The sequence below is a fragment of the Odocoileus virginianus genome, chromosome 8, assembly GCF_023699985.2.
Source record: "Odocoileus virginianus isolate 20LAN1187 ecotype Illinois chromosome 8, Ovbor_1.2, whole genome shotgun sequence".
Classification (NCBI taxonomy): Eukaryota; Metazoa; Chordata; class Mammalia; order Artiodactyla; family Cervidae; genus Odocoileus; species Odocoileus virginianus.
In genome coordinates, this window is record NC_069681.1 from 37610535 (window position 1) to 37636817 (window position 26283).

Sequence of the window (26283 nt, forward strand, 5' to 3'; positions counted from 1 at the left end):
CTCGCGGCCAGAGCAGCGCAGCGCCGCTCCACGCCCGCCCCGGCCGGCACGATGCTGCCGCGGTACCCGGAGGTGAAGCCCAACCCACTGCAGAAGGCGAACCTCTGCTCGCGCCTGTTCCTCTGGTGAGCACCCCCGGCTGTGATACGCGGCAGTCACGGTGCCCTCCGCTGCCGCGCCTTTCGGAAACGAGTGTGGACCCTCCCAATTCAGTCCTGCTGCCCCCTGCACCCTGGGAAGGCGGGGCGCGACTGGGCAAGGAAGTGGGGAGCAGGGGTGGGGAGGGGACCCGGTGACCTGGTGGCGGAGGTACAGGGTCTCCGTGCCTTGCTGCCGGCAGCCCCTCCAGAGCCAGAAAACAGGAAGCGGGAAGGCTGCCAGGGGGAATCACAGCCCAGTGGGAGAATGCACTGAACACCCCGCCTCTACTCTTACCGGTTTCCCCGAACTGCTCAGGAATTCCCAGTTCTGAACTGAAGCGTCACACCCCTACCCCCTACCCCGTCCCCAGCCCCAAGCAAGCAGCTTATGAACAGCTTCCTTTATCTAATTAGTGCCCTAGACCATTGTTGTTGTTCAGTCGTTCAGTCGTGTCCTACTCTTTGCAACCCCCTGATGGCAGCACTGCTGGTCTCTGTCCCTCACCGTCTCCGGAGTTTGCCCAAGTTCATGTCCATTGCATCCATGTGATGCCATCCATATAACTCATCCTCTGACACCCTCTTCTCTTGCCCTTAATCTTTCCCAGCATCAGGCTTTTTTCCAGTGAGTCATCTGTTTGCATCAGATGACCAAAATACTGAAGTTTCAGCTTCAGCATCAGTCCTTCCAAAGAATATTCAGGGTTGATTTCCTTTAAGACTGACTGGTTTGATCTCCTTGCAGTCCAAGGGACTCTCAGAAATCTTCTCCAGCACCACAGTTCGAAGGCATCAGTTCTTCAGTGCTCACCTTCTTTGCCATCTTTCAGTGATGTCCCCACCTTTCCCCACGTGCCCTGTGTGACAGTGTGCTCCAGCTGCACTGGGTCCCCTCTGCCCCCAGGTCTGTGACCCTGTGTTTCTTTCCCTTTCCCTTTCTCCCTGTGTGGCTCTCACTGTATGACCTGGTTCCTAGTTGTGGCAAATTTCATGTGGGTAAAAGATGAAAGGTTTTTTATTTAATGATTGGGAACACTATTCTTGAACACATGTTGCTTTTGCCTGGGACACACAGTCAGGACTGAAGGATTTATTTGATCAGCCCCTTTCCTTATTGTGACCATCTCCACTTCCACCTTTGAGGATCACTCTGGGGATAGAGTCTCTGAAGCCTGTGAGGTCTTTCCCAATCTCTAGCCTTCAGAGAAGCAGTGCATGGTCTTGATGCAGGTGGTCCTGCCCAGGAGTCATTTGTTCCTGAAACCACTGAAGTGTCCCTGAGCCCAGAGGAAACACACAGATGAAAAACAGCTCAGAGTTGAAGCTCTTAACTAAAGTGTTCCAGGTGGTAGCTGGGACCACTAACTATGTGGTCCTGAACCTTTGGGCTTTAATCACACTTGGATGATTACTAGTTGTTTTATTTCTGGACCCTGACCCATTTATCTTTCCCCCCCAGTTCTAGTATTTCCTTGTTTTATGGGACAGCCCAGGGGATCTCCAGGGACTGGGAGCTCCTATGCTTGTTTTGATGGTGGTGTATTCAATGTGTGTAACTTCATCTCTTGGCCATTTGGTGGCCCTTAAGGAAAGAGGGGCCTAGAAGAAGGAATATGGGTGTGGTTACTGTAAATAATAATGAAGTCAAAAAAATTCCCCTTAACTTCACTCAGGGCAAGGAACTTTCCAAACCCCTTCTGTTTATGAATTTTCAAAGTGTATGTGCCTGGAAATGGGAAGGTGAGGACTTTTCATTGATTTGGATAGGCATCCATTTCCAGTTTTCCTGCTGGAGGGAAAGGCACTATTACCTCTTATTTTATACTTGAAGGCACTGAAGCAGAGAGGTTGAGTAAATTGCTTACCACCACACAGCCAGTAAGTAATGGAGCAGGATCCCAGGTCAAGCAGGCTGGCTCTGAAGACGGTGTTCCTTGTATATGTAACTGATGTCACCAAACTGGCCTCCTGCCTTGTGCTGGGTTCCTAGCCCAGGCTAAGACCCCTTTTCTGGGCTGAAGAGGTTGTTTCTCCACGCAGATTCCCACAGCCAATAACTAAATTGATGGTAAGACTGGAACAGCACAAGTTTTATTCAATGAGCAAAGAATGGAGGAGCGAGAGCTTAGTTCACAAATCAACTTCTCAACCTAGTTTGCATCAAGGTAAAAGCAAGGAAATTGAATCAAGAGAGGGAGGACTATTCATGACTTATCTGAGAACAAGGGTGTGGTTTGGACCTGAAACTGAGGCAACACTCATTTTTAGTCCTTGTGGGTTGTTGTCATGACCACTGTCAACTGTCACAGCACCGATGAATATGCCATTTAGCATACTACTATATTATAGCAAATGCATAAATGAGGCGCAGGGTCTAGGGGAGGTTAGGTTTTTCAGCATTTTGGGCCTGAAAGTGAAAGTGGCACAGTCGTGTCCAGCTCTCTGCGATCCCATGGAATGTAGCCCACCAGGTCCTCTGTCCATGGAATTCCCCAGGCAAGAGTACTGGAGTGGGTTGCCATTTCCTTTTCCAATTTTGGGCCTAGCTAGTTCTAACCAGTTTTTATTTTTCTCTGTAACTTCCTCCTTTGATCCTGAGACTCAGACAAAAGCAGGAGGTGAAAGTGAAAGAGTTAGTCACTCAGTTGTGTCCAATTCTTCCTGACCCCACAGACTGCAGCCTGTCAGGCTCTTCTCTCCATGGGATTCTCCAGGCAAGAATACTGGAGTGGATAGCTAAAATAAATATGATTGTCACCTGGTTGAAGTCCCAGTTCCCAAACCAGGTAAAGACCAGATAAAACTAATGATGCAGTTGGGGATACACAGACCAAAAAGCAGGAGGAGAATAATTGTAAGGGGTCCTAAGAATGGCAGAAGCCCGGGAAGCTGAGATTGCCCTTTTGATACTGTCCCACCCAAATTTGTTCAGTCAGGGCCCTTCTTGTTCTGAGTATTTGATCAAGCGCCTTTCTCTTTGAATTTTCACTGGAGTACAGTTGATTTACAATGTTGTGTTAGTTTCTGCTCTACAGCAAAGTGAATCTGTTACACATATACAAATGCACACTCTTTTTTAGATTCTTTTCCTATGCAGGCCGTTACAAAGTATAGAATAGAGTTCTCTGTGCTGTACAGTAGGTCCTTCTTAGTTATCTGTTGTATATATTATAGTGTGTGTATGTCAATCCCAGTGTCCCAATTTGTCCCTCCTCTCACCCCCTGGTAACCATAGGGTTTTTTTTCCCCTACATCTGTGACTCTATTTTTTAAAGAGTTCATTTATAACCTTTACTTACATTCCACATATAAGTGATATCATATGATATCCGTCCTTCTCTGTCTTCAAGCAGCCTTCTCTAACGTCAGGTTCTATTTGACCACTCACGTTAACATGGAAACAACAGGAAATAGTTGCAAGGGCACAAATTCCTCCTTGATCAGCCAGCAGGTAATCAGGAGCTATGCAGTGGTCCAGTGTCATGTGGACCAGAGGCCCAGTGCAGATTTCATCTTTCTAAAGTTAAAGCTGGGTTCTTTAGTTGCCCAGGCCAATGTTCAAGTGCTCCCCTTTTTTGTTGTTGTTTTTTTTTTTTTAATAGCTTTGGCTTTATAAATAGTTTCTCGTGCTAGGCTCACCAAGGATGCTACAGGGGCGACAACTCCTTCCATTACCAGTCCAGCCCAGCTCCCTCCTGACTGGATGAATGGCTCCATTTAGATGGGAGGTGGGGTGAGTGTAATTAAAATCTGAATGTGACCTGGATCAGGGTGTGCGCCTTGTATAGCCCAGTATCCACTAGTAGAGTTTTCTTGGAGACAGTTGATGGCCCAACGTGGGTGGTCCTGGCCCCAGGGGCCTCGAGGACCTCAGGGGTGCACTGTCTTTGGGTTTTCTTGAGTCCTGTTTAGACTAATGGTGGCGCCCTTCCGTCCAGGATACTGCCTCCACAGACCAGACCCCACCAGGTTTGATATGATCCTGTTCCCAGAGCCCTTGGGCATGGTCAGTATCTAGAGTCGGTCATGTCTGGAGGTGGGGGGCTCATTGGAAATATTGGTTGGGTCCCAGGAAAATAAGGATTTGACTAACACATACGCCTTTTGCTGGGGTGGGGTGGCAATGGGGGTAATCTTGATGTCCCTGGGCAGAAGCCTGGGTATGAAGGGATTAAACTGTAGTTTGGTGATGTTTTCAGCTGTTAATGGAGTTTCCTGAAAGTATAGGGGGCTATATTTATTCCCTGATTGAGACTGAAGGTGGCAGACCCCACAGTCAGTTAAATTTCAGCCCTTATGAAAGTCTTTTGTTACATTGAAAAGAAATTAATCGGCCAGGAAGTGATAATGAAATGTAAAACCTGAGTTCTGTTCACGAAGCCTGAGAACGAATTCCGGGGAACTCGCAAACACTCAGGCAATTTTAGAAGATGTACAAAGTCCTCAGCATAGACTCTGAGAGGGCATGAAGGGCCCCCAAAAGGCAAGGATTATAGCAGTTTTATATCTTTTCTAGTATTGATCTGTACATTTTTGGTTGATTCATGACTTTAATATACATCATTTTTGATCAATTAATGTAAACATCACAATGTCCATTTTGTCAATTTTATGACTTTCTTGGATGCCCCATTTTCTCAGTTTCTCTAGACATTGCAATGCCATCCCTCGGCCCTTTCTCAAGACCCCAGACCATTATTTAGGGACCAAATGTATGTTTTAACTACTAACGGTCTTCTTGCAGGTTTCTCTTGATAAACTGGACAGCAGTTAGTAATTGTCTTGTCCTGAGTCAGAATGTTTTATGACCTTCCAGACCAGGAAGGGATTCCTCTGAATGCCTGGAAATTGGAGCAAACAGTGAGATGCTTACTTGAGAAGAGAACAATTGAAATTAAAAAAGGAATTAAAAATTGAAATCAGAAAAAGTCTTACACTGTCTAGCAATTTCTGCTTCAATTATAGGGGGGACTATAAGAAAAATCAATGTATTCATTTTAGTTGGAAAGATGTTACTGATCTTTAGGACATCTTCAGATGGTCGGGGTCAGAAAGAGGCTCATGTGAGGGGCATCTGACAGAGCTGTAAGGAGGTCAGGGTCCAGAGCCTGTTGGACTCAGTGTGTTGTATTGTAACGTGATCCCCTGTAAAATTTCCTTTGTGTTATTAGCTGAACTAAGGAGGTCTTGAGACCGCACGTTTGCGTCTTATGTGAATATGACTGAGGCATTCTTGAGTCTGGTGGGCTTTCCTGGTGGCTCAGTGGTAAAGAATCCATCTGCCAGTGCAGGAGACACAGGTTCAATCCCTGAGCCAAGAAGATCCCCTGGAGAAGGAAATGGCAACCCACTCCAGTATCCTTGCCTGGGAAATCCCATGGACAGAGGAGCCTGGAGGGCCGCAGTCCATGGGGTCACAAAACCAGTCAGACATGACTTAGCCACTAAACAACAATAGCAAAATCCTTGAATCTGATGCAGTTCAGAAAATGTAAGTGCTTGGTAATACAGGAGCGTATCTACAGCCTTATCCACAATTGCCATTCAGCTCTATTCTGTGCTCCTGAACCAAGGTAACATTATTTTGATTTCTAAATGTATTTTTCTTAATAATTAAAGTAGATGTACAATGTATGTTCAGTAGACCACAAACAGGGTATTTTAGTTAAGTTATATTCTGTGTAAGCCAGAGTAACTTATCGACACCCTGATATATGTGTTTGTAAGCATATGTCTAATTTTCTCCCTACATCTTTGTATAGTGAAAATGTAGACTTTTTTTAAACAATGTCCATGAATGTAGGATTCTAATTAAAGATATGTAATTTGAATATATGTCACTCTCCTTTTAATTTTTAACAGGTGGCTAAACCCCTTGTTTAAAATTGGTCACAAACGGAAATTAGAAGAAGATGACATGTACTCGGTGCTTCCGGAAGATCGCTCCCAGCACCTTGGAGAAGAGCTGCAAGGGTGAGCACAGGCAGGAGGGAGTACAGTTAGAAGAGTGAGAATTTCTCCATGGGGCTAAAGGCTTGTGGGGAGGGGCCTTTGCCTTCCTCTGGGTTCTTCTGAGCCTCCTTCCCTGACACTGAACCCTCACCCCTTCATGCTGACCCTGGGCTTAGCCCACTTTGGAGGCTGGGGGAGCCTGTGTTCCCCATGTGAGTGGATGTGGAGGGAGCCCACAGCCATGGCCCTGGAGACCTAGCTCTGTCCCCAGAGGTGGGGTCCCTGGAGGAGAGTGTCTGCCCTTCTCAACTGCTCATGACCTGTGAGTTCAGCAAAGCTTAGCAGGAACTTGTTTCTAGAATCTGGGACTTTTCTCTGAAGACCTGGTCTGGTGCTTTTCCTGGTGCTTCAGAGTCTGCTCCGCTCATCTTTCGGGAGCCCTGTGAGCAGTTAGCCAGCATCTATGGGGCCCCACAGAGCGCCCTGTAGTGAAGGCTCATCTTCTGCTCTGTCCCCTCCCCTGTTTTCTATGGCAGGGCTGGTCTTCACTGTGCTTTGTTTCTCTCTGCAGGTACTGGGATCAGGAAGTGTTGAGAGCCCGGAAAGATGCGCGGGAGCCTTCTTTAATGAAAGCAATCGTAAAGTGTTACGGGAAATCCTACTTAGTTTGGGAATGTTAACATTTCTTGAGGTAAAAGCTTTTCCATACAGTGCATTGATTTTGAGTATATGTGGGTCAGTCCTGAGATGGATGGACTGAGGCGGGGAGAGGACAGTGGTTTAAGGTCTAAGGGTAAATCTCATCTAGGAATCATGATGTAGATCAACAGTTGTATTTATCTTTCGATTAGACAGATTCTTAAAGGACTTGACCTCTCGAGATAACTGTTTTTCTTTTAACTGATTAAAACAGAGTGTAATGGAAGGATAGCAGCACTGGAAAGATATTTTATACCATGTTAGGATGTTTTTGGTGCTCCATGTAAATATTGAGTGATCTTACAACCTCAGGGAATATGTGTCCTGTTGTTTGGAGGAAGTAAACTTCAGACAACAGTGGTCAGGAAATGGCAACAAACATAACAGATTCCAAAACAAAGGCCAGAAGCAGAGTTTTAATAAAGCATTCAGACAGTAATTTGAAGTAGAGGATTTATGTGGCAACAACAGACCTATGTTCAACAACATGGAACTGAACATTATTTTTCATGCAAAATTAAAAGCACATTGTATTTCCTTCCTGACCACTTGTCCAGTCCCTATCTCTTCGAGAGAGACAAGCTTCATCTAAATTATTTCATCTGATTGATCACTGTCATTTATAACTTTATTGCTGCTTCTGTCTTGGGTATTCCTTTAGAAAAGGTGTATGGATTCATTACATATTCTAATGTATTGTCTATAGATTGTAAGATAAAGTCAAACATGTACTGAGGATACTTTTTAAGTTGATCTGTCTTTATACTTAGAAATGTCTCTTAATAGTAGGCTTTCCTGGAGGAGAATTCTGACAAAATGTGGTCCACTGGAGAAGGGAATGGCAAACCACTTCAGTATTCTTGCCTTGAGAACCCCATGAAAAGTATGAAAAGGCAAAAAGATAAGACATGGAAAGATGAACTCCCTAGGTTGGTAGGTGTCCAATATGCTACTGGAGATCAGTGGATAAATAACTCCAGAAAGAATGAAGAGACAGAGCTAAAGCAAAGACAACACCTAGTTGTGGATGTGACTGGTGATGGAAGTAAAGTCTGATGCTATAAAGAGCAATATTGCATAGGAACCTGGAATGTTAGGTCCATTAATCAAGGCAAATTGGAAGTGGTCAAAGAGGAGATGGCAAGATTGAACATTGACATTTTAGGAATCAGAAAACTAAAATGGACTGGAATGGGTGAATTTGACTCAGATGACCATTATATCTACTACTGTGGGCAGGAATCCCTAAGAAGAAATGGAGTATCCATCATAGTCAACAAAAGAGTCCGAAATGCAATACTTGGGTGCAATCTCAAAAACGGCAGAATGAACTCTGTTTCCAAGGCAAACCATTGAATATCACAGTAATCTAAGCCTATGCCTTGGCCAGTAATGCTGAAGAAGCTGAAGTTGAATGGTTCTATGAAGACCTACAAGACCTTCTAGAACTAACACTCAAAAAAGATATCCTTTTCATTATAGGGAACTGGAATGCAAAAGTAGGAAGTCAAGAGATACCTGGGGTAATGGGAAAATTTGGTCTTGGAATACAGAATGAAGCAGGGTAAAGGCTAATAGAGTTTTGTCAAGAGAACGCATTGGTCATAGCAAACACCCTCTTCCAACAACACAAGAGAAGACTCTACACATGGACATCTACATATGGACAGATGGTCCATATGAAATCAGATTGATTATATTCTCTGCCGCCAAAGATGGATAAGCTGTATACAGTCAGCAAAAGAAGACCGGGAGCTGACTGTGTCTCAGATCATGAAGTTGTTATTGCCAAAATCAGACTTAAATTGAAGAAAGTAGGGAAAACCATTAAACCATTCAGGTATGACTCAAATCAAATCCCTTAACAATTATACAGTAGACATGAGAAATAAATTCAAGGGATTAGATCTGATAGAGTGCCTGAGGAACTATGGACGGAGGTTCGTGACATTGTACAAGAGGCAGGGGCCAAGACCATCCCCAAGAAAAAGAAATGTAAGAAGGCAAAATGGTTGTCTGAGAAGGCTTTACAAATAGCTGTGAAGAGAAGAGAAGAGAAGCTAAAGGCAAAGGAGAAAAGGAAAGATATACACATTTGAACGCAGAGTTCCAAAGACTATCAAGGAAAAATAAGAAAACTTTCATCAGTGATCAATGCAAAGAAAGAGATGAAAACAATAGAATGGGGAAGACTAGAGATCTCTTCAAGAAAATCAGAGATACCAATGGAACATTTCATACAAAGATGGGCACAATAAAGGACAGAAATTATATGGATCTAACAGAAGCAGAAGATGTTAAGAAGAGGTGACAAGAATACATAGAAGAACTATACAAAACAGATCTGCATGACTCAGATAATCACAGTGGTGTGTTCACTTGCCTAGAGCCAGACATTCTGGAAGGTGAAGTCATATGGGCCTTAGGAAGCATCACTAAGAACAAAGCTAGTGGAAGTGGTGGAATTCCAGTTGAGCTATTTAAAAGCCCAAAAGAGGATGCTATGAAAGTGCTGCCCTCAATATGCAAGCAAATTTGGAAAACTCAGAATTGGCCACAGGACTGGAAAAGGTCAGTTTTCATGCCAATCCCAAAGAGAGGCAAGGCCAAAGAATACTCAAACTGCCACACAATTGCACTCATCTCACATGCTAGTAAAGTAATGCTCAAAATTCTCCAAGCCATGCTTCAACAGTCCATGAATCAAAATCACTGCAGATGGTGACTGCAGCCATGGAATTAAAAGATGCTTGCTCCTTGGAAGAAAAGTTATGACCAACCTAGATAGCATATCAAAAAGCAGAGATATTACTTTGCCAACAAGGTCCATCTAGTCAAAGCTATGGTTTTTCCAGTAGTCATGTATGGATGTGAGAGTTGGACTATAAGGAAAGCTGAGTGCAGAAGAATTGATGCTTTCGAACTGTGGTGTTGGGGAAGACTCTTGAGAGTCCCTTGAACTGCATGGAGATCCGACCAGTCCATCCTAAAGGAGATCAGTCCTGAGTGTTTATTGGAAGGACTGATGCCGAAGCTGAAGCTCCAATGCTTTGTGCACCTGATTCGAAGAACTGAGTCACTGGAAAAGATCCTGATGCTGGGAAAGATTGAAGGTGAGAGGAGATGGGGGTGACAGCGGATGAGATGGCTGGATGTCATTACTGACTCAATGGACATGAGTTTGAGTAAACTCTGGGAGTTGGTGATGGAAAGGGAGGTCTAGAATGCTGCAGTCCATGGGGTCGCAAAGAGTCGGACATGACTGTGTGACTAAACTGAACTGAACTGAACTTTCTGGTGCTCAGAAGAATCTGCCTGCAGTTCAGGAGACCCTTGTTTGATCCCTGTGTCTGGAAGATACCCTGGAGAAGAAAATGGCAACCCACTCCAGTATTCTTTCCTGAAGAATTCCATGAACACAGGAGTCTGGTAGTGTCCAGTCCATGGGGTCCCAAAGAGTCAGACATGACTGAACAACTCTTACTTACTCAAATTTGGACTGGAGCCCAGAATAACATAAGACATTTGACAGTTGCTCAGCAAGTAATTATTGACTTTCCCAGGTCACATATGATAAATGCTTTCCTAGGAAAGGATCGTCCCCTTCCTGTGGAACAGAACCTGGGGTCCTGGGAGCTGCCAGAGCTCCCAGCATCACTCCCTTCCCTGGGTTGCCCCCTCCCCATGGGCCAGGTCAGCCAGAACAGAGCCCCCCATGGGGAGGAGCTCCAGCTTCACCATGAATTGTGGAGAACTCATGCACCCTCCATTAAGGTTTCTATCCCGGGTGAGTTCTCATGAGTCCTGCTTGTCTGGAAACCCTGGGGCCTCGTGTAGGTGTGGCTCATGCCAGGTGCCTAGTTGGATGAGTGGCCTCTGGGTTTATTGTTGGATCATATCCTGGAGCAGCTTTTTCTCTGCTGCCCCTGGTTCTCTAGTTTCTCTTTGGTACCAGATGATAAAGAGGCTTGAAGGCAAGTGGGTCTCAAAGCATAGCCCATGTGGATTTTCTTGCTGTCCTGGGCTGTCAGCTCCTTAGGTGCGGTCCCTAAGCCTCGAATGGATCCCATCCTAATATGAGTCCCAGGTCTTGGCTGTGGCAGTTCATAGGAGAAGCAGACATAGAGGGAGAGGCTACAGAATCTGTGGTTCTTCTTGAGAGGGAATCTGCCCCACTGTGGTGCTGGGAGTGTTGATTTCCAAGTTTTCCAGCCCCGGTAATACTTCCTGCTGGGGATCCAGGAAGGCCAGGCCTGGGGCTGCATAAGGTGCAACTGGTAGAGCCCTGGCCCCTCTTTTAGGAGCTTGGTTGTTGGGTGGTCATGGCAGAGAAGAGGGAGCAGAGGACCTTGAATGTAGGGGCTCCTCTGTGTGGTAGCACTGCTAGGACTAGTAGCGGTAGCAGTACTAGTTACTTAAATTGATTTTATGAAGCAAATTTCCATGTTGTGATCTATCTGTTCTGCTTGTTGGTCTTTATATTTTAGATGGTGGAAGATCTAAACTCAGCCCAGGATTTTCTAAAACACAAACATGTTTCCTTTGTGACCTCCAGCCCTCTTTCAATTCCCCAGGTGCACAGAATGCCCGTGGATCATCCATGATCCCAAGCAGTGTGCTCTTTCCACCCACAGCACAAGCAGGGCCTCCCAGGTACTCCTGGCAGCACCAGTGGGAAAAAGCAGGGTGATGCCAGTCCAGGGTGAGGCTCTTAGGATTCTGAGATATGAAAACCTCTGTCCTGTGAGAACTGAGGAGTATCTGTACCACTCAGTGAAACAGGTAGCAGGCTGTGGAGCCCTTTCAGGTCAATGCTAATTAGAACAGAACAGGCAGAGAGTTCCCAGCACCCTGGCCCCTGTGTGCACCTCCACGGGGACCACAGGTGGGAAGGACAGGTCTCCACCTGCCTGGGGCCCTCAGGGTGGGGCCCCAGCCTGAAGTCTCTGCCTGGGCCAGAGACACAGAGACCACCTCTCCAGGTCATCAGTACTTCTCTCTGAGAGGTGAGGTCTTCATTGCTGGTGTATAAGTGGGGTGACCTCAGAGAGCCAGAGTGGGTTCACCCAGTCTCCCCTGAGAGGGGAGGTGTGGCTGGGAGTTATATCCTTTTCCCAGGACCCTTAGATGTGGCCCAGCCTTGTCTGGACACTTGGCCTTTGTCTGAGGCCACTTTTACTGATGGTCTCTGGTCCAGGTGGAGGCTGTGGGGAAGCACATGTGTGTGTAAACCTTCACTTTGGAGCTCAACTGATGCACAGGAAGGAAACAGAATCCTCTGAGTTCCTCTTTGGGCTTTGTGCCTCGACTCAGGCCTGGTTCCCTGAGAGTTTCGGTGGGCTTTTGCCTTTATTTCCCAACCCTTTCTTCCATGTGTCCCTCACTTCTGCTCAACCGAGGAGCCTGAGGAGTGTCTGCTGGTGGCAAAGATACTGTGAGCTGAGAGCTACCACTGAGGACCACACAGCAAGGGAGAGGAGGAGGGGGCGTTGAGCCGAGCAGACAGGGACCTGCAGAGCAGACCTGCTGTGTGCGCCCTGCTGGTTCCTGAGAGCACAGCATTAGCCATTAGGTGTTAGTCATCCACAGTGATGACCTTGAGTTATAAATGAGGGTGATGATTTTCAATCCATTTTCTTTTCTTTTTCTAAGTAATTTTTTAATAAAATTTAAAAAAAATTAAAAATTGAAGCATGATTGGCTTACAATGTTATATTAGTTTCTGGTATACATCGTTAGTGATTTAATATTTTATAGAGTATATGGTAAGTTTAGTTACCAACTGTCACCATATAAAGTTATTCCAATATTATTGAGTATATTTCCTATGTTGTATATTATAATCCCATGCTTTATTCATTTTTAAAAATTTTATATATTTATTTTTGCCCCCGATTCCCTTTTACTTATTTTACAACTTGGTGTTGGTACCTCTTAAGTTCCCTCACCTATTTCACTTGTTCCTTCCACCCCCTCAATCCATTTTCTTTAAGTAGTCAGGGAAGTAGGTGACTCTTTTTTAAAAGATTGCATTTATAATGGTTAAAAATTTTAGCAATATGCTTAGAAGTGAAACTTTAATTGCAGTCTAGAAAATTTGGCTTTTACACATGACTTTTTCAAGAGTTCTTCCACTATGATCGCCTGTGAGCAACAATGAGTTTTCCAAGCCTTTTGTGAAACCAGCCTCTGCCATTAAGAATAGAGGAATTGTCTTTCCAGCACTTCTAATAATGAAAGTAATGAAAAACCTGGCGGTTTCAGAGCTTGCTGAGCTGTTATAGCTCATTTAGTTGTCCCAGGATTCCTCTGAGGGAGGCAAGATGGGTATTTTCACAGATAAAGACTTGGAGGCCCAGGAGGGCACATGATGGGCTTAGGGTCATGTGACTTGCAGGTGGCCGACCTGGTTTCTGAAGCGCAGTGTTCTGACTCCTAGACCCGTGTTCTCTGTCTTCTGTCCTCTCCTCCCACAGCCTCCACTGAGGCTCAGAGCCAAGAGGAGCTGTTTTTCTAGCAACAGCTCTGTGCTCCTCTGTCAACTGCTTTCTATAGTTTTCTTTTTAACCCCTGTAGATTTTTAAGAACATTTCAAAAATGCAAAAATAGAACAGAATGAAAGGATAACACAATGTGTCACTCCAGAATAGGACTGTCTGGCAGAAAGATTGTTGTGAGTTGATTCAATTTTTGAGAAATAGACACAGGAGAAACCCTGAAGACAGAGTAGAAGTTACTTTCCTATGAGGGACATTTACAGTGATAAAGGAAACATCTCTTTGTAAAGGTGTCTGCCTCTCTGTACCGGAAAAAGAAGGATGGCTCTAAATTACAGCAGGATCCTGCTGAAGGACAGTCTTCAAGAAGGATGAAATCAGCATAACACACCCAACCCTGCTGTAGTTGAAGCTGCTTTTCCTGTTAACCTGTCATAGGTGCCCCCTCACCTTTTCTTCTGTCTTTAGCTGGAGATGCATTTAAGGTGGCGGCTTGGGCCATCTCAGGGAGTCAGTCAGCTCTGCTTGATATTTCGCATGTGTATCAGAAATATACATAATAAACTTCTGTTTGGTTTTCTCTTGTTATTCTGTCATACATTACAGGGATCCTCAGCTAGGAACTCAGAAGGGTAAAGGGAAATAAGCCCTATGTCACCCTAGTGAATGTCGCTCAGTCGTGTCTGACTCTTTGCAACCCCATGGACTATACAGTCCATAGAATTCTCCAGGCTAGAATACTGGAGTGGGTAGCCTTTCTCTTCTCCAGGGGATCTTCCCAATCCAGGGATCGAACCCAGGTCTCCTGCATTGCAGGAAGATTCTTTACCAGCTGAGCCACCAGGGAAGCCCATGTCACCCTAAGTCAGCTTCAATAGTTGCCATAATGAGCCATCTTGATTCATCTGAAACTCACTCTCACTTCCCAAGATTATTTTAAAGCAGTTCCAAGACATCATATATTTTTTATCCATAATTATTTTAGTATGTATCTTTAAAAGATGTGGAATCTTCCCTTACTGAACATATTTAGCATAAACATTATTGTTATTATGCATAAATATTAAATTTAGTATCATCAGTATCTAGACAGAACTCACAGTTGTCTTTTGCGCCTCTTGCTGTTGGAAACAGTATTAAATAAGGTACATTTGGCTGACACAGGTTATACAGATTGCTTTTCTGTTCCCCCCTACCCTGCATCTCTAGGTTGTTTGTCCTGTAGAGATTCTGACAGCCTGGATTTGGCTGATCGCTTCTCCCCCTGTGTCAGTTAATGTGTTCCTCTGACACCTTAGTTGGTGTTTAGATCTAGAGGTTTGATATAACTCATTTGGATTTTCTTCACCCCTTTCATCTATGTAGGAGGTAGCACTGTATACCTCCTTTATGAGATACATAACGTCTTTTGTGTGTGTGTGTGTGTGTGTGTGTGTGTGTGATGTTAGGAACTATTCATGATCCTCTCTCAAGGTCCATTAATTCATTAAGGGCTGCAAAATAGGTATGTTCTAAGCTCTTCAATTAACTCTGAACTATAGTATTTATAGGAAAAGTATGGGAAAATAATGTTTTTCATTTTTTAAAACCTGTTTTCAAAATGATGAGGTGGTTCTCCTCTGAGGCTGGTGAGTTTTTATTGTTGTTGGTTTGGTTTTGTGAATGTCAGTTTGAGCTCATGGATTTGAGCATTTCTGATCTGCTTCAGTCCGTTTCATTTGTTACACTTGTGCCAACCTTTGGCCATCTTTGGGCAGTGGGGGTCTATTCAGGTTGGGTCCTAAGTATTTTGCACATACTCTAGAAGTCTTTGTGAGATTTTTTGTTTTGTTTTGTTTTTTGGTTCCTGGTGTGAGAGGATGTTTCTAGCTCATTTTGTACAGCATTTGCTCCAGCCCTGGAATCATACGTTTCTCCAAGCAGCCCTGGCTTCTTTTAGTGTGAAATGATATTCAAAGACCATAGTCTGAATGTTAGAGGTGCTTATTGCTCTTGGTGTTTGTTTCTTGGCTTTTTCGTTAGAAGAAGTTAGAATATATTTTTTTAAGGTAAAGAAAATATATATATATGGGTGTTTCCAGTCCAAGTCAGATGCAGGAAGTTTTTACTTCATCTTATTGTGCTTACATCTGTATCTCTTTCCTCCCATCATCTATTCTTTGTTCCATGTCTAAGCCCAACTCTCAATGATATCAGCATAATTATTCATTTGTTTTACCTTATAATGTGACTTCTGAAAGCAATTTAAGATTTTTTTTGCATTTCTTTTTGTACTGTTTTCAGGTCGGTGTATCACACAGAGAATATATTTTCAAATTATTTTGTTTAAAACTACTATTTTAAAAAAGTATCTATTTTTTATTGAAGGATGATTGCTTTACAGAATTTTGCTGTTTTCTGTCATACCTCAACATGAATCAGCCATAGGTATACATATATCCCCTCCCTTTTGAACCTCCCTCCCGTTTCCTTCCCTATCCCACCCCTCTAGGTTGATACAGAGCCCCTGTTTGAATTTCCTGAGCCAAACAGCAAATTCCTCATTGGCTATCTATTTTACATATGGTTATGTGAGTTTCCATGTTACTCTTTCCATACATCTCACCCTCTTCACAAAAGTACCTAAATATATACCCATCCCCTTGGTTAGAGCCATACCAGAAAGAACTATTGGGTATATATTTAGGTACTTTGGTTTAATTTTACTCTGAAGTTTTAGGAATTGCTTTTTAATAATTATTAAATTATTTATTAAAATTTATTAAATTTATTTATTAAATATTTATTTAAAATAAATTTTATTCATTTTATTTATCAAATTTATTTATTTATAATAATAAATATAATTTATTATAAATATTATAAATTATAAATTATAAAATAATTTAAATATTTATTTAAATATTGTAATAATATTTACTGTTATTAAATAAAATTAATTAAATTTATTTAATTAAACTAAATAATAATTTAAATATTAAATATTTATAAATAAATTACAAATTATAAATAAATGGATAAAATATTATAAATATTATAATAAATTTATTTATTAAATTTATTATTAACTAACTTATTAAAAATCATATAATGCTTTCATGATTCCCAAATCAAGAAAGGGCTATTTTTAAAGAAGGCCAATGGGGGGATTGGGATGGGGAATACTTGTAAATCCATGGCTGATTCATGTCAATGTATTGTACTACACTACAATACTGTAAAGTAATTAGCCTCCAACTAATAAAAAAATAAAAAAAAATAAAGAAGGCTGATATCCTTGTTAGCTCTATTCCAATTCTCCTTCTCCTTTTAGAGATAATTTTTCAGGCTAATTTTAATTCATCTTTTATTCATATTTTTAAAATGCCTTTACTGAACATTTTGTTCTTCTTACTGTGCAGAATGAAATATTTTAATTTCATCACTATAATCTCTGGACTTGAGTTTAGAAGGACTTTTCTAGAAGCATGAAATGTGCCATGGGACTCTGGTTAAAACTCTTTTGTGACCCTCATAACTCCTTCAGAGCAGGTCCATAGCCATTCCAGGTTCCGATGCTGTGACAGTGCAAGAGTGGAGCTTAGCAGATGCTTACATGGGGTTAGTCTCTGCATCCAGAATCTACAGGGAGAGGAATCTTCAAGCTCCACCCTAATCAGTTGACTCTAAGCCAGTTTTTAGAGACTGGGCCTTGGGCGTCAGAGTGCACTTATCCCTTCCCAGGTGATGCTAATGTGCAGTCAGGATGAAGACCACTGTGTAAAAGACGAGCAAAGGCTAGGATATCTAGAATCCTGATGGCTATGATTTCCCCAGATTCGCCTCTTTTCCTCCTTATCTCTGGATTTTTCTCAACTCTACATTTTGTCACTTTTCCCCCAGTTCTAAAGATTAACTGCCTATTCATTTTTTCCTACAAGCTCACTCTTTTCTGCTTGAATGTTTTACTGAACCCTTTTTCTTTGATAGCTTGTTTCTATTTTTGTTTTGTTTGTGTTTTTTTTCTGTGAATGAGATATGGGGAAGTTGGGTAAGAAATGTTTCAAGTACATTAACATGGAGGAGGAATTCTACCCACTGTGGAAGTTCTAGCATCTAACCTAGCCATGCAAGAAGTTACCCTGAGAAGCAAGAGGTGGAACCCAATGTCAGGTGCTTTCAGAAGGCTGAACACTCAGACTCTCTGAGAACCTTGATTAATGGACATTGTAGTATTAAATTAGGCTCTTTTAAAGATCTTTTATGATTTCTGAGTTGTGAAGAATTCTTGTGAAAGAGGAAGGACTATACTCAGTTTGTTTGTGGAAAGAATAATTGTGGGGTGGTCATAGATTGGTGTCAAAGAGGAAGGGCTTAAAGGGGCAGTGTTTGACCTTGTTCCTGCCAATCAAGAAAATTTCAGTTTGGTTAGCTTCGTGGTTGATAATGAAAATTTTCCCAGTTTTATTTCTTATTAGTTGAAGGTGAGAATCAGGAATGTACAAATGAGAGAATTCCTTGGTGGTGTCTGCCCACACCAGTGTACGTGTGGTAGGGGCAGCTCCTGGGAGTGGCTGCCACCAGTGTCTGTGTCCCCAGGGTGAGTCAGAGCCACTCCTTGCCTCTCTGAGAGACTCTCCAAGGCAAGCAGAGTGTTCTGAAATTGGACTTTTCCTTAGGATTTACACCACTGTTTCATTTGGAGTTAATACTTGTAACTGAGCATTGAGCATATGCAGGAGCTAATCTTCTGGTACCTGGAAAATCTTTTGCCTGGTTTGCCTCAGCCAGTTTTACCAAATGTCAGAAATGGAAACACAGATTACAAATACTGCTGCCAGCTCTCCTGTTAAATGACTCTTCATCTCTAACCTTCCCTTGTGTGTGGAGGGGATGGATTTACTTAGTCTACCTTTGATGGCCTCAGTCACTTCTGCCCTATGTGTTCTGGAAGCTTTGAAGAATCATATTTAATATGTGTATTCTTATTCTCTATATATACTTTGGGGTTTTGTTTTCACAGTTTTTTGCTATTCACTATTTTGTTTTCTATTTTTTGAGAAAAATTACTGGAAAATTGTTCTTGCTGATATTTTTCATATAGAATATAATATTAATTTTATATTTTCAATAGTTGAAACTTATGCAAGAATGGAAATTCCTTGTACATTGTACTTTTCATCACTTCTCTGAATTGCCATGACTCCTTGCTGGAGGCAAAGTTGTGCATGTGTGCTCAGTCAGTCAGTTGTGTCTGATTCTTTGTGACCCCATGGACTGTAGCCCACCAGGTTCCTCTGTCCATAGGGTTATCCTGGCAAGAATCCTGGAGTGGATTGCCACTTTCTCCTTCAGAGGATCTCCCCAACTCTGGGATCAAACCTCTGTCTCCTGTGTCTCGTGTATTGAGATGGATTCCTTTCCATTGGTCCATCGGAGGAAGTATCAAAATAATGCTTAAGAATAGCAAATGACTCTCCCCTCAAATTACATCAGATTAAAGTATCAGTTCATGTTTGAAAACCTTTATCTTTTTGAAAATTTCTGTCCCAAATAAAGAATAATCATTATCAACAAAAAGAAAAAAAAAATTACCCATGAGTGGCAGATACGGGTCATTAACTGGTATTAATACCTTATTGAGGCTTTTGTTCAACTGTTGTTGTTGTTGTTTTTAATATTCATTTGTTTAGCTGTGCTAGGTCTTAGTTGCAGCATGTGGGATATAGTGCCCTGACCAGGGACTGGACCCAGGTCCCCTATACTGGGAGTGTGGAGGTGTGGAGTCTTAGCCACTGGGCCACCAGGGAAGTCCCTCAACTGGATTATCAAATACTGTTTATCAGTGAAAAAATCCACATATGTTTAGGCAGTAGTGACCTGCCTTTATTTATAGTCTTTTTTGCTGGATTTGTTACATTTATTCATATTCTCTTTGGTGAATGACATTACTCTTATTTCTTCTGTAGTTACAAGGATGTTAGGCTCATATGGAGAGCTGAGTAACAGGAAACAGTTATTTCCAAAGAGAACCACAAGTTTCGGGAAAGTCTGGGATGGCAGATATTACTGCTGGGCTTCCGTTGGTTTGTGGCTGCAGCACTGGACTGCCCTTGGCGGCACCTGGGCTGGGACTGCCCATGTGCACAGTTTGATATTCTTGCTTCTCTGTGTGGGCCTCGACATTTCCATCTCAGGAAACTCTATAAACAGTGTGTTTGGCAATCCCTTGTATGAGGGTCTCTTCCAAGAGCTCTCTATGCCTCTTGGGATGGATGACAGGACATGGTGGAAATGTATGATAAGTAATCATTTTACTCAGGTCTGATCATCTTACTTATACTTCAACTAAATAGTGTTCCCTTTATCCTCTATAGTAGATGAAAATTTCCATGACTTCATGGAAGGAGAAGCAGTTGGTGCAGCCTGAGAATGTGTGTGTGTGTGTACATGTGTATAGATCAAGACAGAAATGTTGAGGTTTAATGAGACACCCATATGAGGGACTCAGCCATCTGTTGGTAAATATCCTGATCAGACACTAGCTGGCTGAGCAGAAAATGCTTAATTATTTTGGTGTTTGGTGTTATGGATTCTCCTTCCCTTCCTCTGGTGTGTGGGTTCCTCAGGTTCAGACAGATAGAAGAAAGCTATCAAAGCAAACCTGTCAGTTGCTTCCCCTGTCTGTTAGTAAGGCAGGATTGCCAAAAAGGAAAAGCCCTGCTCCTGAAAGATTTCCAAAATTTTGGCATTTTGTCTTTTGAGAAGTCTGTGGAGGAAATGACGTTGAGGGCCAAGGTGTTTACTTTTGGTGACTTGGATTCTTTGAGTGTTGGTTTTCCTTGATGGTGGAGAAGGAAGGGGACCTTCCTGGGGAGAAGTGGACCTTCAAGGAGTGACCAGAGAGAGGAAGTAGGCTGTGGGGTGAAGTGGCTGTTTGGCAGGATGGGTAAGTGTTGCTGTTTTTTTGCTTTTTCTTTGAGAAAGAACTTGCTTTCCCTAAATCTTACTCAGGGTGGAAGCCTCAGTGCACCCTGAGTCAATTGGTTTAGCCTTGGGGAAGAGATGATTCAGAACATTTCTTCCAAACAACTAGCTGCAGTGGATGGTGGATGGAGAACCACAGAAGACATAATTTTTTCGCTTGACCTCCACCATGTTTAATTCTTTACTCCAAGGAACATTCTGACTTCTAGAGGATAGAGGCATAGTGAGGCAGTGCTCTTGGGAGCTGAGAGCCTGCAGAGCTGCCAAGCCTGGTTTCTTTGTGGTATTCCAGCTGAAGCTGGTTTCCATTCCCTTGACCTACAGATATATGGGGTTCAGGGTGGAAAAGAGTGGCTGTATTTGTGCCAGTGTCTCAGTTTGTAAAGATTCATGAAGAAGGTGATAAAACCGTGTCTCCCATATGTGAACCAGGTTGACTTTCTATTGGGCTGGGGCATTGAGAGTACAGCAGACATGGGTAGACTGCCAGCAGGCTTGTTCATATGGAAGTAGATTTCTTACTTTTCTTCTGTCTCCTATTTCATCTTGAGGTTCAGTTGGTATTGAGCCTGGTTGTCATATTTACTGAGCATCCACAGTGAACTAAGCATGATGCACTAAGACTTTACTGTCTTTGAATGTAAAATTTTGCCTTAAGGTTAAACTGTTGCTTGCTTGTCTTATAGGGCATAGTGGATCTGCATATTTTTCTTTTAAATTAGCCATGAATATAGCATTCTGTCAAAATGTATTTTTAGCAGGTAAGATCATGGCATCCGGTCCCATCACTTCATGGCAAGTAGATGGGGAAACAGTGGAAACAGTGGCTGACTTTATTTTTCTAGGCTCCAAAATCACTGCAGATAGTGATTGCAGCCATGAAATTAAAAGATGTTTACTCCTTGGAAGGAAAGTTATGACCAACCTAGACAGCATATTAAAAAGCAGAGACTTTGCTTTGCCAACAAATGTCTGTCTAGTCAAGGCTATGGTTTTTCCAGTGGTCATGTATGGATGTGAGTGTTGGACTATAAAGAAAGCTGAGCGCAGAAGAATTGATGCTGTTTTTGAACTGTGGTGTTGGAGAAGACTCTTGGGAGTCCCATGGACTTCAAGGAGATCCCAGTCCATCCTAAAGGAGATCAGTCCTGGGTATTCATTGGATGGAGGAGAAAATGGCAACCTACTCCAGTATTCGTGCCTAGAGAATCCCCTGGACAGAGGAGCCTGACGGGCTGCTGTCTCTGGGGTTGCACAGAGTCACACATGACTGAAGCGACTTAGCATGCATGCATGCATTGGAGAAGGAAATGGCAACCCACTCCAGTGTTCTTGCCTGGAGAATCCCAGGGACAGAGGAGCCTGGTGGCTGCTGTCTATGGGGTCACTCAGAGTTGGACACGACTGAAGCAACTTAGCAGCAGCAGCAGCAGCAGCAGTTTCATTGGAAGGACTGATGTTGAAGCTGAAACTCCAATACTTTGGCCACCTGATGCGAAGAGCTGACTCATTGGAAAAGACCCTGATGCTGGGAAAGATTGAGGGTGGGAGGAGAAGGGTACGACAGAGGATGAGATGGTTGGATGGCATCACCGACACAATGGACATGGGTTTGGGTGGACTCTGGGAGTTGGTGATGGACAGGGAGGCCTGGCGTGCTGCAGTTTATGGGGTCGCAAAGAGTCAGACACGACTGAGTGACTGAACTGAACTGAACTGAATGCTAAAAGTAAATTTTGTATTAAGAAAAACTGACATTTCTAATTAAGACTTTTTTCTTTTCTTTTAGGAAGGCACCAGAGTAGTTCAACCCATATTTTTGGGGAAAATGATTAGTTATGTTGAAAACTATGATCCCACTGATTCTGCCGCTTTGCGTGAAGCCTATGGCTATGCGGCAGGGCTGAGCGCCTGCGTGCTCGTGTGGGCTGTTCTGCATCACGTGTACTTCTATCACATTCAGCGTGTAGGGATGAGGCTGAGAGTAGCCGTGTGCCATATGATCTACCGCAAGGTGAGTGTCCCTAGGTGCCACAGTGTGCACCTCTCCTGAAGCAACAGGAACATTTGGAGAAAGTTCTCTGTAAACTGAAAATTTCGTAGCTGGGATTGCTTACACCTTCCCAAAGAAGCTTGCTATTTGCACCAAGTCAAGTTTGTTGTTGTTTGTTGAAGCAAACTTGGCCAATAAATAATGAAGTTTTATTTGAGATCAAGTGAGGGCTGCCCTTGATAACTTTAAGCCATAGGCTGTTGCATAATACCCACTAAATTTGTAGTATTGAATTAATATTAAATTATATTTTAAAAATATTAAATTAATATTTAAAAAGAAGTATCAACATATTAAGTTGATTTTCAATGTCTTCATGCCTAAATCCCATAGTGCTATTTATGGAAATTTTTTGTTGTTGCTCATTAAAATCTTAATTTACATCAAATATATATTTAAAAGTGAACTTCAGAGATTGGATCTATTAAACTATATCTAGAAGCAGAGAATGTATTTGAGAAAGCGAATCATTATAATTTTAAAAGATCCATCTCATTATATTCAATATAATTATGTTAATTAGAGAAAAATATGAAGAGAATTCATGCCAAGTATAGACTCACTCACTATATTCTATAGATGTGATTGTTGTTAATGGTATATTAAAGAAGATAGGGTATTTGAGATAAAACTTGAAATTTTACACTGTTTCATTCATTCTAGAGACAATTTATTGCTCATTTAAACTATTTTAATAGAATATTTCCTTTTATCTTTAGTGTGCATCATAGTACTTTTAATAAGACTGATTTAATGTGTTCAGTGATTTTATATTGAGGAATGCCATGAAATTATTCCATAGTTTACCTTGGTCTAAACTAGTATAAAAGGAATAAGGATTTCACATATCTTTACAAAGGTATTGCCACAGATACATCAGTGTCAAGAGCTGAAGTGCTCTGTGTAAACTTTGTCCTGGATACCTCTTTGCCTTAGACTGTTTGCTTTAAAAAAAAAAAAATCCTTATTTGACTGTATTGTAGCCTTGAAAATTTCCAAGAGTGAATCTTAAGTATTCTCACCACACATTTAAAATAGGATCACTATATAATGTAGTGGATACTTTAAGTGGTTTTACTATAGTAATCATTTCCCAATGTGTATTTATATCAAAGTATCATGTGGTAACATATATATATATATATATATACATATATATATAAATTTTTTTAATAAAGTCCTCATTGAAAGATAAAACCAAACAGCTTAAATCGAAAATATTGCTTCTTTTACCTAGTTGTTACTTACCTAGAGTTTCTATTTCTTCAGAATACTTCTGTCAGCAGAAAGCGAGATGTCATCTTATCTTTCCTTGAGCGGAGTCTTGTACATCTCGGGACTGTGTGAACCTGGGAATCTGACATCTCACTGTCGTGCTTGACAACAGCATCTGAGCTGGCTTCCTGCTGGGGGATGTGGAAATTGCAGGGTGCCCCACTCTCCAGTCAGGGTCCTCCTTGTCATTTATCATCATCTTTGTTACTCTGTTACATCATTAACCATTTAGGAGATGGATACTCAAATGTCCCCACAAATTGGCTAAATGTTTGTCTTTTCAGATCATGCTAATCTCAAGTGAGTGATAGTCACTCACTCGTATCCAACTCTTGGCAACCCATGAACTCTAGCCTGCCAGTGAGAGGGTAACAGGCAGGAAGGCCAGGGGTCTCCAAACGGAGGAGAGAGGCTGCAAGTGCCAGACATTTTTACCTCTCTTAAGTGGCAGGAGGAAACAAGCCAGCAATATTTTTTCTTCTCTACACAATTTTAAAAGGAGGTTTCTCTTAAAATGCTGTGTTGCCATGACACCTGGTTTCACCTGAAGCTAACTACTCTCAAACCTTGAGTTAACCAATACATTTCTTTTTCTTATGGAAATGTTGTCTTAAGCTCTGACTCTATCTTCAAGTTGGTTCCCCCAAATGGCCCAACCTACTTACTCAGGTATTGTTCCCCTAATCTATGTAAATGAAACTATTCATTGGTAATCTGCCCTTCTACAAGATTCAAATCAATCGTTTTATGGCCAGGGATGAATTATCTGGTGCCATTCTAAATTTTATGACATTCCTTTCTTTTCATTAACAGATTGTGAGTGACTATATAACAATAATGTATCCTGCCTGAGGACAGTCTTTGGATTAAACCCTCTGGCTAATTCTGTTATTTTAAAACATAAATTATGGGAGTAGGTCTGGTCTTTACAAGGATGTATTCTGCCTGAGGACAATCTTTGGCTTAAACCTTCTGGCCAACTCTGTTATCTTAAAATGTAAATTATGGGAGTAGGTCTGGTGAGGTCTTTACAACCTCCGGACATTCTTTGGATTCATTCGAGAGTATATAACTCCATTGCTAAAACTAGCAAAGGGGTACTCTTTTGCCCCCTTCTGATGCCTATGTCAGAAGCTTTCTCTATCTCCTTTATACTTGAATAAAACTGTATTACACAAAAGCTCTGAGCGATCCAGCCTCGTCTCTGGCCCCGGATTGAATTCGTCTCCTCCGGAGGCCAAGAATCCCGCGTCTTATCGTTCAGCAACAACCTTTCACCAGGCTCCTCATTTCATGGAATTCTCCAGGCAAGAATACTGGAGTGGGTTGCCATTTCCTTCTCCATAACTCTCATAACAATTTTGAAATTTTACCAGAACTGCATTGCGAAAACCTTAAGTTAGATATGAGGTGATGGTTTAGTCAAAGATCACTCTTTGCAGCACAAGTGAGCCATTGTCCACATGTTTTTCTTACTCTTCCCTCTAACACTTTGAAATCTTTCCTTTTGGAAATGTGATCTGACCTGGCACCTTGGCTTATGTGAATGTAAACATCTCCCAAGATGTTCATTTGCTGGCTTAATTATGCCTAAAATATGGTTCCTATATGAAGTCAGAAATTATGGAGATTATACTATAGACATAACCTGAAATTGGAGAAACCTGGGAAAGACAAACTTCCTTGTGCACAGCCTTGCATCGAGAGTCCTGTTGTTGCAGAAACAATACACTTCTTTTCAGGTTATAGGTGGGTTGATTCCTAAGGGCCCAAAAGCTGGTGCTTGCTACAGAGCACTCTGAAAGCATTTGTGGTTCATCCTGTGGGCCCCACCGCCTGATCCCTGGTCCTGGGAAGAAATCAGGTCGAGTGTTAAAAATCAGGTGGCTGCTAGCTCATAGCTCATAGCTGTGGTTTGTCCTCACCATAGATTCCAGGTTTGGGCATGGCTTCAGGAGATCTCTCAGGCTGCACAGCTGCAGCTCCTAAAATGACCCATTCAGCATTTTTGTGCTCTTTGCAGTTGAATTTTGCATGAGCATGAGGGAGGTATCGTATATAAAAATGACTTTCCATTTTCTTAATATATTGCCACAGATTTGGTAAAGTTACTTTTGACTTTTGATCACTGATCTTGTTTTCATTCTGGTAAAATATACACAGCATAAAGTTTACCATTTTCATTCCTTTTAAGTGCAGCATTTAGTGACATTAGGTATATTCACATTGTTGTGTGGCCATCACCATTATTCATCTACAGAACTTTTTCTTTTTGCCAAACTGAACCTCTGCACCCATTAAACATAGACTTCCCAACCCCTCTCCTCTCACCCAGTACCATTCTACTTCTTCTCTCTGTGAATTTGACTATTTTAGCACCTCATGTAAGTAGAATCATACAGTGTTTGTTATTTTGTGTGTGGCTTATCTTCTGTAACATGATGTCTTCAAGGTTCATCCATGTTGTGGCAGGTGTCAGAATTTAATTCCTTTTTAAGGCTGAATAGTATTCCATTATAGGTCTATACAACATTCTGTATATTTGCTTATCTGTCAATGGACAGTTGTTTCCATCTTTTAGCTATTGTGAACATAGCTGCCATGAATATGAGCATACAAATTATCTGTTCAAGTTTGTGTTTTTAGTTTTTTTGAGTATATCCTTAGTAGTATAATTGCTGTATTCTAATTTCGTGTTTAA

At 42.0% G+C, this 26283-nt stretch overlaps 1 protein-coding gene across 1 annotated transcript in view; it reads left to right on the top strand.

The window, feature by feature from the left end:
• The first annotated feature begins 2 nt into the window (after nt 1-2).
• LOC110127204 (ATP-binding cassette sub-family C member 4-like) overlaps nt 3-26283 on the top strand; it is a 209737-nt gene continuing 183456 nt past the window's right edge. Inside the window, 5 exon segments of the mRNA XM_020877316.2 lie at nt 3-125; nt 6003-6113; nt 6664-6761; nt 6764-6783; nt 22044-22268. Coding sequence (XP_020732975.2) covers nt 52-125; nt 6003-6113; nt 6664-6761; nt 6764-6783; nt 22044-22268 — 528 coding nt within the window. The 5' untranslated portion in view covers nt 3-51.